The sequence below is a fragment of the Corythoichthys intestinalis genome, chromosome 7 (assembly GCF_030265065.1).
Source record: "Corythoichthys intestinalis isolate RoL2023-P3 chromosome 7, ASM3026506v1, whole genome shotgun sequence".
Classification (NCBI taxonomy): domain Eukaryota; kingdom Metazoa; phylum Chordata; class Actinopteri; order Syngnathiformes; family Syngnathidae; genus Corythoichthys; species Corythoichthys intestinalis.
The window spans coordinates 29,254,198-29,272,032 of NC_080401.1; the positions used below are offsets into that span (position 1 = coordinate 29,254,198).

At 40.9% G+C, this 17,835-nt stretch overlaps 1 protein-coding gene across 3 annotated transcripts in view; it reads left to right on the forward strand.

The window, feature by feature from the left end:
* tie1 (tyrosine kinase with immunoglobulin-like and EGF-like domains 1) overlaps positions 1 to 16,801 on the forward strand; it is a 35,123-nt gene extending 18,322 nt beyond the window's left edge. For 2 of the 3 annotated variants that reach the window (XM_057841956.1, XM_057841957.1), the window contains 11 exons: positions 5,545 to 5,738; positions 5,875 to 6,021; positions 6,101 to 6,164; positions 6,292 to 6,402; positions 8,964 to 9,154; positions 11,622 to 11,735; positions 12,218 to 12,288; positions 13,635 to 13,675; positions 13,814 to 13,910; positions 13,987 to 14,086; positions 14,203 to 16,800. In XM_057841956.1, coding sequence (XP_057697939.1) covers positions 5,545 to 5,738; positions 5,875 to 6,021; positions 6,101 to 6,164; positions 6,292 to 6,402; positions 8,964 to 9,154; positions 11,622 to 11,735; positions 12,218 to 12,288; positions 13,635 to 13,675; positions 13,814 to 13,910; positions 13,987 to 14,086; positions 14,203 to 14,274 — 1,202 coding nt within the window. In that variant the 3' untranslated portion in view covers positions 14,275 to 16,800. Of the gene's footprint in view, positions 1 to 5,544; positions 5,739 to 5,874; positions 6,022 to 6,100; positions 6,165 to 6,291; positions 6,403 to 8,963; positions 9,155 to 11,621; positions 11,736 to 12,217; positions 12,289 to 13,634; positions 13,676 to 13,813; positions 13,911 to 13,986; positions 14,087 to 14,202 lie in introns of all 3 variants that reach the window. The other variant, XM_057841959.1, reaches the window with a different exon arrangement.
* The last annotated feature ends 1,034 nt before the right edge of the window (positions 16,802 to 17,835 follow it).

Below are 17,835 nucleotides of genomic sequence, written 5' to 3' on the forward strand. Positions count from 1 at the left end.
CATAATCTCCTTTTAACATGTTATGAAAACAAAAAAATTAAAAGTCATTTTCATTTATGGAGAGAGACTGATGATAACGATTTCTCACAATAATCACCTTAATGTGATCTTTTTTTTTTTAACTAAAAAAAAACAAACAAACATAAAAATCAGTGTAATTTTAACAATACTATGAATCAGTGTTTTCGTTTACATATATGCTAAGTCAGTGTCTCAATGTATTGCTCAATCCATTCCATGATCAGTTCAGTTACCATCATTTAAAACCAACTATGATGTAGACATGGTTTTGAATTTGCATACATTTCCACGTTAATCTTTAACTTCTTTTTTTTTTTTTTTTTTTTTAAACCTGTCCTGTTCAGCTGTTTGACACAGAGAATGGAAGTCTAAGCGCCCGGATTCTGAACAGTTTTAATGTTTCACATTGAGAGTCTGACATACTCCCATTGTGATCATTCAAAATACCTTTTTATTATGACAAAGCAGCAAACAGGAAGGGATTATGGGGAGACAGAAGAAAAGAAATACAAGAGAAGAAAGAAAAGAAACACATACACAAACAACAACAAGAAATACATTGAACATCTAAACTAGTTACTAATATGCTGGTGCTATCGTCAGCGAGATGTATTTCCGGTTTACACCATGTGGGGGCCTATTGGCCAGTGAAAGAGGAGAATGGGGATGGGGGTGTCTATAAGACTATAAGCTAAGTGATTGAAAGGGGTAGAGTGTACACAGATCAGTTCTGTGATCTAGAACCCAGTAATCGTGTGAATCTCTTATGAGTGTAAGCCCGTTGGCGACCAACCCTACGCCGCCGCATCGCCAATCCCGGCACCGGAACCCCCAACCCGAGCATGCCCTACCACATCCAGCAGCACGCAAGCCCCACCGGGCGCGCAACAGCCACGCAGACGGGCGGAGAAACCGCACGGGCGCCAACCCAAGGCCACGTCCCCCACCCAGCCAGCCCGGGGAGGGAGGGCGGGCGGGGGGGTGGGGGGTCCATGCGCAGCCCATCCCTCCTCCCGCCGCCCAGCAAAGGAGACACCGCCAACCCCCCCCCCCCCCCCCGGGACCCAGGGTGGTCCCCCGGGCCACCCGCGTGCCCATCAACCGGCCTTCAGGGATGGCAGGAGGGGACGCATCACCAACCCCACGCCTACACCCACCCCCGCCCGCCCACCCGGGCCACGAGCTACAGCCACAGCCCCCCAACCGGCACGGCACGCCACGGGACCCCCAGCGGCCCACCAAGCCCCAGGCAAGGCAGGGTCCCCCGCCGGTGCAGGCGACACCCCGCTGATACACCGGCGCCCAGCCAGCGACCCGCGACGGAGCGCAGGGCGGATGCCCAGCCAGAGAAGAGAGGGGAAGGCGGAGGCAGGAGAACACCCAGGAACTGCCACGGGGCGATGCAAGATCGGAGACCCGACCCCCCAACCCACTCCCGCGGCCGGCAGCCGAGGCAGAGGGGAGGCCACACCCCGGGAGCCACGCCATATAGAAAAAGTGTGGGACCCACCTACCACCCTATTACTGTGGCTGCCAGGTTCCCGACTGGCAGCCATCACCCAGCACCGTGATGGGGGTGTGAGGGGAGGGTAGTGCAATGTATGCATTAAAATAGGAGAGCTTGGCTTGGGGCAGTGGGACCGCAGCATGGAGTTTCTGCCCAGCCGCCCGTCCCACCGCCCTTTGCCGGAGCTCTCCTGTGGAGTATGATGTGTGTGGTGCATTTAAAAAAGGTGCAGGGATGGCGGGGCCTGTGGTGAGGAGGCAGCCGTGAGGCTCCCCCCCCCCCCCAACAGGTCCCAACCATCCCACAACCTTGGTGTGTGGTGCATTAAAAACAGGGGGGAGTCGGGCTGGGACTGTAAAGCCCCGTCCCAACTCTCCCCGGAGAAATGTATGAGCATGTAAGTGCCAGGGTGAAAAATATTTACAGTGCCGAAGTGAGAAGTGCGTGAGTTAAGAGGCAGGCTCCCGCGGGCGTGGCCCCGTCCACCAGAACCACCGGCCCCAGGGCGGAAGAAGCGTCAGGGCCCCGATCAATCCCTGCCCCAGACCACCCACGGCGCCTCCGCGACCGCCCACCCCCCTCCCACCCACCGAGCACCCACCCCGCACCCCGAGCAGGCGCCACACCAAGCGCCGGCGACCAGGGGGCGTCCACCCCACCGGCAAGGGACAGCAAGCCTCACCCTAGGCCCCGCGGGCCCCAAGAGGCCCCGCCAACGACCCCGCCAGCCGGGGGGCAGCCGCGGCCGCCGCGGCCCAGGGAGGCGGACAGGGCCGGAAACAGACCAAGGGGAGGGAAGCGCACCCCCCACAACCCACCCACCGGGCCAAGAAGGGCGCGCGGTATGGCACCAGAGGGCACCTCCCCGGCACCCGGTACAGGGAGACGCGGCTCCGGCCGGGCGGACCTGGGAGGGAACCATGGCTGCCGCATACACCCCCGGCCCCCACCCCAACTCCACCCCACCCCGGCCGGCCGGGGAAGGGCCGCGGCCCCGGACCGGCACCTGCGCGGCCCCCTCACCCGCCCGCGACACCACCGCGCGCCCGACGGGACCCCCCGCACAGCCAGACGCAACCAGACAAGCCCCGGCCGAAAATCCCGGGGGCCAAGACCGGCGGCGGGACGGCCCAGGGCAGGACGCCAACAAACTCCACCTGTAAAGCTGATAGAAGAAGAGGTTTATCAAACACCATTAGATGTATGCCAAGGACCAGTGAAGTGTATTATTTACGCATAGCTCCTTAATTGTTCCAAGTCTGATAAGTAAGATATAGGGTGTTCCAAAAAAAGTTGCATATGATCCCCAGTAGCTGGAAACCAAATTGTCTATGAGTATCCTTGTAAAATAAGCCCATCGACCGACTAAACTGTGAAGGAAGAAAAATTATTTATTACATGCTGTTGGGAGTGTATAAAACAGTTCGGATTTAAACATGTCCAGTTTCCAGCTGCAGAAGGATGCATACAACTTCCCTGGACACCCCGCATACATCCATTTATGTATACATTTTTATTATTTTTGTGGCATTCCTTCGCAGGTGAGAGAGAATCCTTATTCTATGTTCATCATTCTTGCGACCGTTTCCCACTGTTGTTCGTATTTGTCCATTTTATTTGTCTGTTTGGCAGATATTTTCTCTAATGTTATATATTCAATGATTAGATGTAGCCATTGGTTAATGCTAATGTTTTGTTTGTTTTTCCAATTCAACAATATTGTTTTTTTGGCTATCGTTAGACTTGCTAGTAGTGGACGGGTTTGATGGATAGAGATATTCACTGTATTCAGATCGCCAAGCAGACAAAGAGTTGGAGACAATGGAATCCTGCAGTTCAATAGGAAAGAGAGTTTCTTCGTTACCTGTGCCCAGAAATCTTGTATTGGTTTACATTGCCAAAGAGCATGAAAGTATGTATCTGAAGTATCTTCGTTGTAGCTTGTACAATTATCGGATTGGGAGAACCCCATTTTGTGCATTTTAGATTGAGTAATATGCCATCTGTGCAGTATTTTGAACTGTATAAGCTGAAGGTTCTTATTCTTTGTCATTATAAATGTATTTTTACAGATGTTGGACCAATAGTTATTATCTAATGTTACCGAAAGTTCGTTATTCCATTTTTCGATTGGTAGGCAAGTAGAGTTGTTACATGAGAGGGCTTTATATACTTTTGAAAGTATTTTTTTTTGTTGAGGATGTATATTTATTATTTTATTTACGAAAGGTGGTGGGTCTAACGTACCCGTTAGTGATGGAAATTTGCTTCTGATGGCTGCCCTGATTTTATTGTATTGAAGGAAATTGACCCCTTTGATCTGGAAATTTTGTAATATTTTTTCATATGACATGAATGTATTATCTTTAAACAAATGCTGTAACTGGTTTATTCCCGTATCATCCCATGTGCTGAAATAAATAGGAATTTTATCAACTCCAAAGTCTGGGTTGTGCCAGATTGGTGAGAATTTACACGGGGCTTGTTGTGATTGCGTAATTTCCATACCTCTCCACCAGGCTTTCAAGGTACATGCTATCATTGGGTTTTTGAAGCAGCTATGGTGCTTAATACTAGAACTAATAAAGGGGAGGTTTGCCAATTGTATTTGGTTGCAGTCTGTTTGCTCTAATTCTAGCCATGACTGTTGTTCAGTGTTAAGATATAACCACCTAATAAGATATTGTATTTAATTTGCTATATAATAGTGTTGGAAATTAGGGGCCTCTAGACCCCCCTCTGGTTTATTTCTTTGCAATTTGGCAAGGCTAATTCTGTTTTTCTTGTTTTTAAAGTAGAATTTTGTGACGGCTGAGTCTAGGTCTTGAAACCATTTTTGAGTGGGTTTAAAGTGGATCATTGAGAACAAATAGTTTATTTGTGGTAATACTTTCATTTTGACTGTTGCTATCCGGCCCAAAAGTGAGATGGGTAGATTATTCCAGTGTGTCAAATCTTCACATATTTTTGCTAGGAGGGGTGTATGGTTTAGTTTAGTTAATTCTGTAAGTTTTGGTGAAATGTTGTTTCCAAGATACTTTATATTCCCTATTGGAATATTGTGATTTTGATTTGCAGGATTCCATGAGTTTGTTGATAAGGGCATTATAATTGATTTTGACCAATTTATAGCATAATCTGATATTTGTGAAAATGTCTTTATTAGTTCAAAAGTCTCGTGTAGGGAGGATTCTGGTTTTTCTAGATATAAAAGTATATCGTCTGTGTATAAGTTAATTTTGTGTTCCGATGTGTGCGAGCAGATCCCTTTGATATTAGCGTTTTGTCTTATTGCAATTGCTAATGGTTCAATAAATAGAGCGAATAATAGTTAATCTTTAACTTCTACTTGACTCATCATATCCTGCAAACCAATTTGAGAACTTTTCAGAATATAAGTGCACTTGTCCTTGTAAATGTATGCATCAAAATTGGTTGGCATTGCGTTATAGTTCAATAGTTCAACATTCCCATTCGCAGAAACATTTTACTAAACATGCAACTGCACATACTCGTTTGTAGGACCACACTCACTTTGTTTATGCTCAATGCGTCCGTGTCAAAATATATGTACTGTATGTGATTTTTGTATGTACTGTAAGAATGAACTAAAACGTGCTTATCAGGTAGGTCAGATTGGACGTCCTGGAGGGACATGCGTTTAACACCCCTGCTCTAGGTTAGAGTAACTGAGGAACAGATACTATCAAAAATGAATTTAAAAAATCCAGCCTATCAAATAAGAGCAAATTGCAATTTAGTTTTTTTATGTTTGGCAAAATGTGCATATGCACTTGACAATAGATAATTTCCTGAATCATGAAAATCTTTACTGCATTTAAAGCCAGTTCTTTGTTTTTTTTTGTTTTTTTTTAGTATTAGACAGGACCACACACACAGCTTCCCTATACTTAGGATAATATGACAAGGTCCATTCATGTCTTCTGGCTGTAAACCATCTGCTCCTCATTTTTTCTCTCCACCTGTATCCTTTTTATTCTGCCCTAAAAAAAAAGGCCTGGAAAGTTTAACACCGACCACCCAGGGTGTTGCTCGGAGATCTTCAGGGGACAACTACCAGCTGTTGGTAGCCGTGGTAGCCTCAGTGACAGTCACATGTGTGACCATCCTTCTGGCACTGCTTGCATTTTTCTTCATCCGCAAAACTCTACTCAACCGACGTCGTACATTCACTTACCAATCTGGATCAGTAAGGAGCTGATATATTTTTTTCAATATGGCTTTGAATTTCATAATGATGTGCCTGAATTCTGTTTTAGTATTCTTTATTTATTCATTCCACATATTTGTAACAATGCTAAATTGAGCACAATTGTTATCAACAGGGTGAGGAGACAATTCTACAGTTCAACTCGGGAACTCTGACGTTGACCCGAAGGCCTAAGCCTACCCCAGAGCCTCTTACTTATCCAATCCTGGAATGGGAAGACATTAAGTTTGAGGATGTCATCGGTGAGGGCAACTTTGGACAGGTGTGCCAAATTGATACTTTCATCATAAGTTACCGTCTTGTGTGGCTACACATCTGAGCTAACAATGATGTCAAAACAGGTGATCAAAGCCATGATAAAGAAGGATGGCAACAAGATGAGCGCAGCCATAAAAATGCTGAAAGGTGATGTTCAGTTAAGCATTAACAAAATTTTACATGCAAATGAGGTATAGTCAGTCTGGTAATAGAAAGTGTGTTCCAGTTAAATCTGTGTTTTCATGGTATTTATTTCACATTAATCTCCTTGCAGAGTTTGCTTCAGAAAATGACCACCGAGACTTTGCAGGGGAGCTGGAAGTGTTGTGTAAATTAGGCCAACATCCCAACATCATCAACTTGATTGGCGCTTGTGAGAACAGAGGTAAGAAATTGTCACCTTGTGGCCTTTATACTGGTGTCCAAAAGGAATGACATAATTGTTTACTAAATAGTTTATGTGTGTTTATGTTTCACCACAATCACTGTCGGTGTATAATTACAATATCTGTTTGTTCCTTTTTGTTATTCCTCTCACCATGTGGATCAATCACAGAATCATGGAGTGGCATGATGAAAACATTTTTAATCTGTGATCATTATTTATTTTCATCTTTTAAGTTCAAATAAATATTTTTTTTCTGCTGTAACTCCATCTTGCACATGGAATCCACTACAATGGATCATTTAAAAAAAAAAAAAACAATTGGTTTCTTGGATCACTACATCATCTGTCTATTTATCTTATTGTGTAACGTTCCTTGACCCCGTTCTGACCGAGCTAAGCATGTGGTATCTCTTTCTGCGCTACATCTTTTACGTAGAATGTCTGACAGTGTTTGAACAAATGTAAATTACAAGTGTTTACAGAATAGGGAGTAGACAACATTTTCTTTAGGTAATTGCAAAAATAAATCAGTTTTAAATACAGTGTATATACACATTTAATCTAACATGTTCTCCCTTGTCATCTGGCCCTTTAAACATCTTCCCACTGCTGATTAGCACATCAGATTTTAAAAAAAACTGGGAAAAACAAACTTGCAATATGCCATTTTGATCTTTTTGAACTTTCTGTACTAATCAAGAGCTGTTTATTCATTCAGGATGCCTCAATCTGAAAAATGGTGCAACAGTTCAAATGTTTTACTGGTAAAGACCTGAAAATAAACTTTAGGCCCCTGCTACACTGGCTCTATTGTCTCAAAAGTAATCCAAAATATCCTAAATATGGAGATGGAGCTCCTACTGATATCTATGACTACATCCTATTCAGTCTTATTATTATATCTATAGACTAAGGTATTTTTGGACTATAAGTCGCACCTGAGTATAAGTCGCACCAGCCATAAAAATGTGTAATGAAAAGAACGAAAAACAAATATAAGTCGCACGGGAGTATAAGTCGCATTTTTGGGAGAAATTTATTAGATAGAATCCAGCACCCAAAACAGACATGTCTTCATGAAAGGCAATTTAAAATAAAAATGCAATAGAGAACAACAGGCTGAATAAGTGTACGGTATGCTAACATTACATGACGCATAAAGAACAAACTGAGAACGTGCCTGGTATGTTAATGCAACATAGCTATTAAGAGTTATTCAGATAGCTATAGCATAAAGAACATGCTAACAAGCAACAATGTTAAATAATGTGTTAGTAATTTCATACATAAGTCGCTCCAGAGTATAAGACGCACCCTCGGCCAAACTAGGAAAAAAACTGCGACTTATCGTCCAAAAAATATGGTAATATGAGCAAAATGACCGAAAGTACCCCGTCTGCTACTGCTGAGGTGTCCCCCCCGCAGCACACAGCAAGCAGCTAAATGTTGCTGTTTACATTGATTGACACTGGGTAGCTACTGAGGTGTGTAAACACCCCAGTAATGGTGGCCACCACAAACACCCCAGTAATCGTGGCCACCACAAGAGGGCGACGTCCACTTATCGCTACTCAGATTAGTCAATAGAGTCGGCAGGCAGATTAGTGTGTTAAGAGGCTCAGGCCAGGTCGTTTATAAATTATCTATTATTTCTGTGTAGCTCGGTAGCATATGCAACACGGATCAGTACTGATCCCCGGCCCGGTGGTTGGGGAACACTGTCTTAAGGGTCTGACCAAGTTACCTCTCACTGTATTACAAACTAAAAGCTAATTTGAAGCTAGCTTTTTTCACAAATTTCAGAAGCAATTTACAGTATATTTGATTGTTGATTACCAGTACCGTATTGGCCCGAATATAAGGCGGCTCTGATTATAAGACGACCCCCTTTTTAAGACTCAAGTTTGAAAAAAGACTTTTTGAACACCAAATTAATTTTTATACAGAAAATAATTACAGTACATCCGAAACAAATGATTATAACAATATATTTGAGAGAAAAAGCATGTTATTTTGCCTCATTCAAATCGTAATATCTGAACATTTAAATACGTAAACTAAAGTGCAATCACATTCGTAAATGAATGGCTTCTGGTTTTTGGAAATGTAAATAAACCAATCTATTGTGATAAAACAACAAAATTGCAATAACTGCATGAACCGTCAAAGTGAAGTCTAACTGTAACTGTAGTCTTGAAACAAATCTGAATAAGGGATAAACATTGCAATAAAATAATGCAAACTGGTTAAACTTGTGAGTAGCTGAGATCTATCATGACAGAACATCGCTTCAATGATATCTGGCGCCATCTAGCGTCATGAATGGGTAGACCGCTGAGCTCTGTCATGACAGCACATCGCTTCAATGATATCTGGCGCCATCTAGAGTCGTGAATGGGTATAATGTCTAGACCGCGAATTTAAGACGACCCCCTCTTTTTCAGACTTATTTCAATGCAAAAAAACACTGTCTTATATTCGGGCAAATACGGTACTTTGCTTGTCCAAGATGTTGTTCTACCGTTTTACTTGAGACAAGCTTTTTGTTCTTGTCCCAGGTTACCTGTATATTGCCATAGAGTATGCTCCCTATGGCAACCTTCTTGACTTTTTAAGAAAGAGTCGTGTCTTGGAGACTGACCCTGCCTTTGCCAAGGAGCATGGCACAGCCTCTACGCTCACCTCCCAGCAGTTACTGCAGTTTTCTGTTGATGTGGCGACAGGGATGCACTACCTCAGTGACAAACAGGTAATGTTGTGTTTGGAAGTTTATTAGCATGGTCTACTGTACAAGTATAAACTTCTATGGCATCATAATGATCATCCCAGTGCGTGACTTCTATACTTAATGCAAGAATTATTTGAAATACAGTATATGGATCTATTCAAATTCAGGAGTGACCCATTACCAAAACAGCTAAATCTATTGATAATAATTAGGGATGCACCGAAATGAAAATTCTTGACAGCAAATCGAATATGAGAAAACTAAGGCTGAAAACCGAAACCAATTATTACATTTAAAAAAAAAAAAAAAAAAAAAAAATTAATGCTTACAATTACAAAAATATTTATTTGATAATATTTATTTCGTACTGACGTATGCAACAATGTGGAAGATCAAATAAGATTAAACACAAAACTAAATGTTTAACTTGACCCACTATAGAGTTGGACTTTCGCAATGTACAAGATACAGTCTGGGATTCTGTGGTTTGGGCTGGATTTCAATTGAAATGTATTTGTTTGGACACGAGTCGCAAAAAAATAGTAGGATGACCTCATGTAGGCCACAGGTAGTTCACAGGAAAGGTAATAAAACTGTGAGTTCAGTGATATATAGTTCAGTACTGTCATTACTTTATAATTAGAGCTGCTGTAAGCAAGCAACATATCTGAACCTCAAGGTGTAGAGAAGACATACAGTGGGGCAAATAATTATTTAGTCAACCACTAATTGTACAAGTTCTCCTACTTGAAAATATTAGAGAGGCCTGTAATTGTCAACATGGGCAAACCTCAACCATGAGAGACAGAATGTGGAAAAAAAACAACAGAAAATCACATTGTTTGATTTTTAAAGAATTTATTTGCAAATCATGGTGGAACATAAGTATTTGGTCAATACCAAACGTTCATCTCAATACTTTGTTATGTACCCTTTGTTGGCAATAACAGAGGCCAAACATTTTCTGTAACTCTTCAAAGGCTTTTCACACACTTGCTGGTATTTTGGCCCATTCCTCCATACAGATCTCCTCTAGAGCAGTGATGTTTTGGGGCTGTCGTTGGGCAACACTGACTTTCAACTCCCTCCACAGATTTTCTATGGGGTTGAGATCTGGAGACTGGCTAGGCCACTCCAGGACCTTGAAATGCTTCTTACGAAGCAATCTTGAATGCCCTTGCTGATGAAGGAAATTTCACTCAAAATCTCTTGATACATGGCCCCATTCATTCTTTCCTTTTCTTTGTTCTATTATTTCTCCTCCAATCACAAGAACCTGTGTATCCACCAAAAAGTTCTATTTTGGTTTCATCTGACCATAACACATTCTCCCAGTCCTCTTCTGGATCATCCAAATGCTCTCTAGCGAACCACAGACGGGCCTGGACGTGTACTTTCTTCAGCAGGGGGACACGTCTGGCAGTGCAGGATTTGAGTCCCTGGCGGCTCATTGTTTTACTGATAGTAGCCTTTGTTACTGTGGTCCCAGCTCTCTGTAGGTCATTCACCAGGTCCCCCCGTGTGGTTCTGGGATTTTTGCTAAGCGTTCTTATTATCATTTTGACGCCACAGGGTGAGATCTTGCATGAAGCCCCAGATCGAGGGAGATTATCAGTGGTCTTGTAAGTCTTCCATTTTCTAATAATTGCTCCCACAATTGATTTCTTTACACCAAGCGTTTTACTTATTGCAGATTCAGTCTTCCCAGCCTGGTGCAGGTCTACAATTTTGTCTCTGGTGTCTTTCGATAGCTCTTTGGTTTTGGCCATAGTGGAGTTTGTAGTGTGACTGACTGAGTTGTGGACAGGTGTCTTTTATACCGATAATGAGTTAAAACAGGTGCCATTAATACAGGTAACGAGTGGAGCCTCGTTAGACCTCGTTAGAAGAATTTAGGCCTCTTTGACAGCCAGAAATCTTGCTTGTTTGTTGGTGACCAAATACTTATTTTCCACTGTAATTTGGAAATAAATTCTTTAAAAATCAAACAATGTGATTTTCTGGGGTTTTTTCTTTCCACATTCTGTCTCTCATGGTTGAGGTTTACCCATGTTAACAATTACAGGCCTCTCTAATTTTTTCAAGTAGGAGAACTTGCACAATTGGTGGTTGACTAAATATTTATTTGCCCCACTGTATAAGTTTAACTGTTTAAACTAAACAAAATGGTTCCCTCCAAAACCACCGAATTTTGTCAAAAGTCGCCAACATTTTATCAACTCACCCAGAGCATTTCTCTACCTCCCCGAGTCTGAAAATAGACCAATTACAATTAGGCAGGAACCAGGATGGGAACCCACTAAATCTGGCAACACTAAATGCTACAGAGCCTTTCGCTTGTGCCAAAGCATCTTTCGGTTTCTGGGCTATAATTTTGGTAAAAAAAAAATCGGACCAAAACAAAAATTAATTAATTGTGTTCCTATAATTGATAGATTATATCCTGTAATAACATATTTTCTCTCCTTCTCTAATTATTTTGAAACAGTTTATTCACAGAGATTTGGCTGCCAGAAATGTTCTTGTTGGAGACAACCTGGTTGCAAAGATAGCAGACTTTGGTCTTTCCCGTGGTGAGGAGGTTTATGTTAAGAAGACAATGGTAAGTATTGTTCAAACTTGTATGTTTTATTTTCTCAATTTGATTAGTGAGTAAGTTGGGGCAATGTTACATACAAGGAGAATTAATGTATCTGAAAACAAGTGTGGCTATAGATAGGGCAGCCTTGGGAATTTGTTACCATGGGTCATTCTGGTACCAAAGGGTCAGTGGCTTGATTCCTGGCTATGAAAGCCCAGTGTCGAAGTGTCCTTGGACAACATACTGAACCCTAATTTGCATCCAGTGGGGTAGCATTAGCACCATATACAGTATGTGCCAATCTATGGGTGCATACGAGCCAATTTAAAGTGCTCTGCGCATGGTAAATACATATAAATAAATGTGGTATATAAATATTCCCCATTTACTATAGTGATAAAATATATTCATATAATAATAGTTACTGCGTGGATTTTGTGTACATGTTAACAACATTTATATCCGCACTCATTCAGCATCATCAAGGTATTTTTTGCTTCCAGGGAAGGTTACCTGTTCGCTGGATGGCGATTGAGTCCCTCAACTATAGTGTGTATACAACCAAAAGTGATGTGTAAGTAACAATTGTTATGGGTTTTTCCATGGATGAAAGCTGTAATTATGTTTGTCATGACAAAGCAAGCTCACAGTGGTAACCCCTTATAGGGCACTTATCAAACTATGAAATTTATTTAAAAAAAAAAAAAAAAAAAAAAACGTTTTAGTGTTATTTTTAGCCATAACCAGAGTTTAATTTGTTTTTATACATTTTAATTATATGAATTTTGTTTTAATAACATTTTTTTCATTTACATATTGTAATGCTAATATAAATAAAATCATATCATAATTAAAATTAAAGTGCCTGTGACAGCATAAAAAAACCTTAAATAGCATTATTATGTGAATAAGAACCATATTTTGAGACAATTCGACTATATACAACAATTTGGCAAAGCGAAGATGATTAGAAATTAGTCCTTTAATCTGCAGTTTAGCCCCACCTCTCATTATAGCGCTCTAGCGTCCCCAGCTGGAGGATGATGTCGTCAGGGTCACGATTTCATCTGATTCGCACCACATCACATTCGCATTCGTCCTCAATCCAGGAAGTCAGTCATTTTCATGGCGCGGGATACAAAAATTTAAAATACAAATCGATCGCTTCCACACACATCCAAGCGGTCCATTTCATTCAGGAGCATAAAATACCGCGTGAAATATGAAATAAACATGCTGTTTGCTGTCATAGGCACTTTAAAGTTATTCAGAATGACAGTTTTTTTAAATTCCCAAAAATAGTAACTTTTTTTTTTTTTTTTTTTTTTACGCAACATTTTAGCACTGCTAATGGTTACAATATTTCAGGACACGGGGTCTTGTTGATCTGATGAATGGAAACCCTTGGCTGAAATGTTAAAGCAAAAACTATTCCATGTTGCTGGTATCATGGCACCAACAATTACTTATTTCACTCTCGTCAGCCGTCAAATCTGCCCACCACAGAAAACGGCTGTCAAGACAAAACAACAAATCATCCGTCTGGCTGTGGAGGGATGAGTAGTGTGTTAAGTGTGATAAGCAAAACCAGGAAGTTTTGGTTGTAACCTAGCAGACGTTGGTACGTCAACTGGAATCTATTTATATGTACTGAAAAACAACTTGGTGGAAGCAGTGGCCTGTAGAGTAACACTGACTTGTAAACATCAGCATTATTTAATTACTAATCAGCCAACAAAATTATGAATTTAAAGATGCTGTATGATCCAGTAGACTCAATGATGCAAGCCATTATCAAATTTGAAACTGTACAAGACAAAAAAATATGCACTTACCAAATACCGTAATGCATTTTCATGCTGCAGAACTTTCAACTCATAATGCTGCAGGTGTTAAGAGTTTCATGCTCTTTTTTCCTAGGTGGTCATTCGGAATTCTGCTGTGGGAGATTGTAAGCCTTGGTAAGTAAGCACCCAGTCTACCTCCAGATAATCTCATCAAAATAGCAGTCCATTTTATTCACATCTTTTCATAATCTCAATACTAAAATTGACTTTAATACTGTAAGTGTCATGATAGCATTTCTGCATGTGTGTCAGGTGGCACGCCATATTGTGGTATGACATGTGCTGAACTTTATGAGAAACTGCCACAAGGCTACAGGATGGAGAAGCCCAAAAATTGTGATAATGAAGTGTAAGTTGTTATTCACCCCACTTTAACAAGCCTTTTATCATGACCAAATGAGGCAACTTGATCCGTCCCCATACAGGTATGAGCTGATGAAACAGTGTTGGAGGGATCGGCCTTATGAAAGACCCCCTTTCTCCCAAGTCTCGGTGCAGCTCAATAGGATGCAGGAGGCCAGGAAGGTAAAAAAAAATCCTTGTTTATTCTATTTGTATTAGCTGTCATTGAAATTAGTAAAAAAAAAATATTTGCAAGAAAGAAATAAATGCAAGTTTTGATAAACACTTCATTTTGGCAGGCGTATGTGAACATGGCGCTTTTCGAGAACTTTACTTACGCTGGAATAGACGCCACTGCAGAGGAAGCCTGACTACCAGCCCCCCCAGGCCCTGGCATGCCACATAACCTCAAAAGGAAGCCCAAAAGATTGTCCCCACGTTACTGCCACCTCCCCGCTGTTTACCGCAGAGACAGGAGGACCAGGCGCTCATTCAAAACCACCCAACTATAGATGGAGGACTGTGAAAGGACACTGTGTGAACCTACCTGATTCATTAGCAGATGTGCAGAGTGTCCTCAGATGAAGGAAATCACAACAAACAGAATTGAGCAGAGGAAAATCATCGGGTTTCTTGTTATTTGAGTTATTTGGCTTGCTGTTACACCACAGGGTCTGTGGGGTGCTTATGCTGACTGTTGGGAGCACATACAATGTAGCACTTAACACCAACATTTATATTACACTTTGTGGACTCTATTATCATAGATAGAGAGAGACTTTACAGGTGGATCCTGATTTTCGTGCAAGTGCAAGGCTCAGTATGCGCCAAGATGAGCCTTTTGGTGCGGAAGAGAAATTGCCCTGGAAGATGCGCTATTCGGAGTAAAATTTGGAGACAAATAATCTAAACTTACCCCTGCTCAGACTGCGTCTAAAGTATTGGTGTAATAGATCGATGGCTGATCTAACACAAATTTGAAATGTTTTTATTTGGCATAAGCATACTAATCTTGAGCTCAACTGACATAGTTGAGTCGCTAGTGTTAAAACTAATTATGCATTTGATAAGGGTACCCTCTCATGTTGTCTATTGTCATACAATGGGCAGAGCAATGACAATGCTCCATGCAAGTGATTACTGCGATTACGCATTGGTCCTCTTACACAGAGAGAATGGTACCAAGTTTCCATGGGAGACTGTGAGCCTGCCATATTTAAATGGAATAAGAGGAGCCGCTTTGATTGAATGTGAGTGAAGTTGGCTGTAAACATCTCCACAGTGACAACCGCCACCCCCAATCTGACTTGTGGTCGTTGTCAGTGAAATTACAACCAACTGTGTAACAGGGAGTCGCGCCAATTGTCGCCACTCAGGATTTACGCCGTTCACAAAAATAGTGCCCTATGCATAATCACTGCCATGTGAACTACTGTATAGTATACTGTATATAATATTATTTTGATATGAAAACTTCCTATAGCCTAAATGTTATGATTTAGGACGTGCACTAACTTTTGTATCAATGTTAAAGGTCATAACATTTTTTTAAACGAATATTTTTCAGTGTTTTTGATCTTTTTTTTTTTCTCAATAAATTGTATTTTAGGGTTAGAACCCTCCACACCTTTTAAGTGTTTTTGTTCATCCATAAACCTAGCTTTTGTGTTGTTGTATTTGTAATTTGCTCCTTTGCGTAATGCAACACATCTTTTTACCTCTATCTCGCTCTTTGAGATATGTACATCGGCTGCCTTTTGATACATAAACCACTATAAATATCTTATTTAGTTATGTTTTTCCATAATGTCTTTATGTTCTACCTATAGAGTATTTGTTTTAGTTTCTCTCCATCTTTTTTGGATCTGCTATGCAACCCTAGTCCTATCAAATTAAAGTACGTAGTAGTTTAGTATGTAGTAGTATTGTTATAGTACTGTATGAGATTATTTTTTGCTTTTTTTTTTTTTTTTTTTAACCCAAACATTAAGAGCAACGATTACAGCAACTGGGGCCAAGAGTTCTAATCTTCTCTAAAGCCCAAGATGATGTGACATTTGGTTTCCTTTCTTCATAAACAAACTACAATGTCGGAAATGTCTGTCAGGCATGGCCTTCCGATACCTTCCCTAAAGACTACTGCTCAGCTAGAAGAAGGGAACAATAATGTTAATTTTTTACAAATTGCACTCCTGTGCAAAGATGGTTTTATGGTCGCAAAGAAGTATATTTTTCCATTTAGCAAACAAGCAGAGTGTGGAAAAAGTTGAATTGAAAAGTGGATTCCCAAGAAACGGCAGACCATGGGTTTCCAACTGTCCATCACCAGCCTTTAGTCAGATTGAATGTGATAAAGTTAAGATTTCGAGACTGCATTAAAATTCCTTGTGGGAAAATGGTCAACACAAAAAGACTATGGCACCAAGTAACACAGCCATTTTTCACAAGACATCCATTTTGATGCTTTTTCAAGGGCCACTGTTAGGATTTGTTTGTTTCCTCTTAGTGTGGCTTATCCCCGTGGCTACCCATTGATTTCATCTGATGTGCCTGCTCCTTGTGTGTCCACCAACCTGTTTCCTCTTGTGTCACCCATCTGTGCCTCATTGTCCCGTTAGCCCTTGTCTGTGTATATAAATTCCCTGTTGTTGTTAAGTGCATTGTCCATGTCAGCGTTTGAGTCCCTCGTGTTCCTGTGCCCTCGTCCTCCCGTGTTTACGCTCCCTAAGTTTTTGATACCCATCATTTTGTTAGTACCCCGAGTTTTGTTTGCCTCTGTGTTTTTGGATTTCTGCAGTCTTTGGTTTGTACTTTGTTTGTTGGCTTTGATTAAACCAAGCCTATCTGTCTTGTCTCCATTTCCCTTCATTTGGGTCCACACCACCCGCCCGCCCGAGAAACATGACAGCCACAGTGTTCTACGGCTATATGAACACATAACCTACCAAAGAAAGATTATACTTCCATGTTTTATCAGAAAAAAATCTTTAATAGTACTCTTTTTCATTCTTTAGTTATATGCAGTAAAACCTGAATTCCACAGGGGGGCGTTTTTTGAAAAGACAACTTTCAAACATAACTTCGACTTTGACAGTTGACACGAATATTTTTTCTTCTGTGACAGCTCGAATATTTAAACAATGCCTTCCTTCAAATCAGACAAAAAAATCGCATTTGACAACAAAATACATGATTTGCAAATTTAACACCATGAGTCAGAAACAAGTTTTATGTTGGAAACTCAACTACAGTACATGAGTTGGAATTGACCTACTCTACCGTATGTACATTACGTGCATGCATGCGTGACCTGGTGTTTGCGATTAATTAAAAAAAAAAAAACTATAACACTTAGTTACATCCATTTTTAAGTTTTAACAACCATGTAAATTCATTCATGTTTATTTCCTATTGGTACCTTCACAATTCACAGAATATTTTGCTAATATTAACAACTTTGATTGTATAACTGCTTTTGTCATATTGTATGAACTGCTTCCATATTGCTTGGACAACACATATACGGACACACCCACACACCAGAGGTGGGGAGTAACCCGTTAGATTTGCTTGAGTAACTTTTTGAGAAAAATGTACTTCTCAGAGTAGTTTTGCCACGCAATACTTTTTACTTGAGGAGATTTGGCACTATGCTTACTGTGTTACTTTGGGCTATACTAGAGTTGATACATTTTTCCTCTTTATTCAATATACTGTATTTAATTTTTGCCATGGGTGCTGACAGTGGCTGTCTTAGTTTCACCAATGAGACGTCGCAACAATAACCAACATGATTCCATTATACCAATCACCGTATTTTTCGGACTATATGACACAGTTTTTTTCATAGTTTGGCTGCGGGTGCGACTTATACTCAGGAGCGACTTATATGTGAAATTATTAACACATTATGATATCATTTCACATGTTAT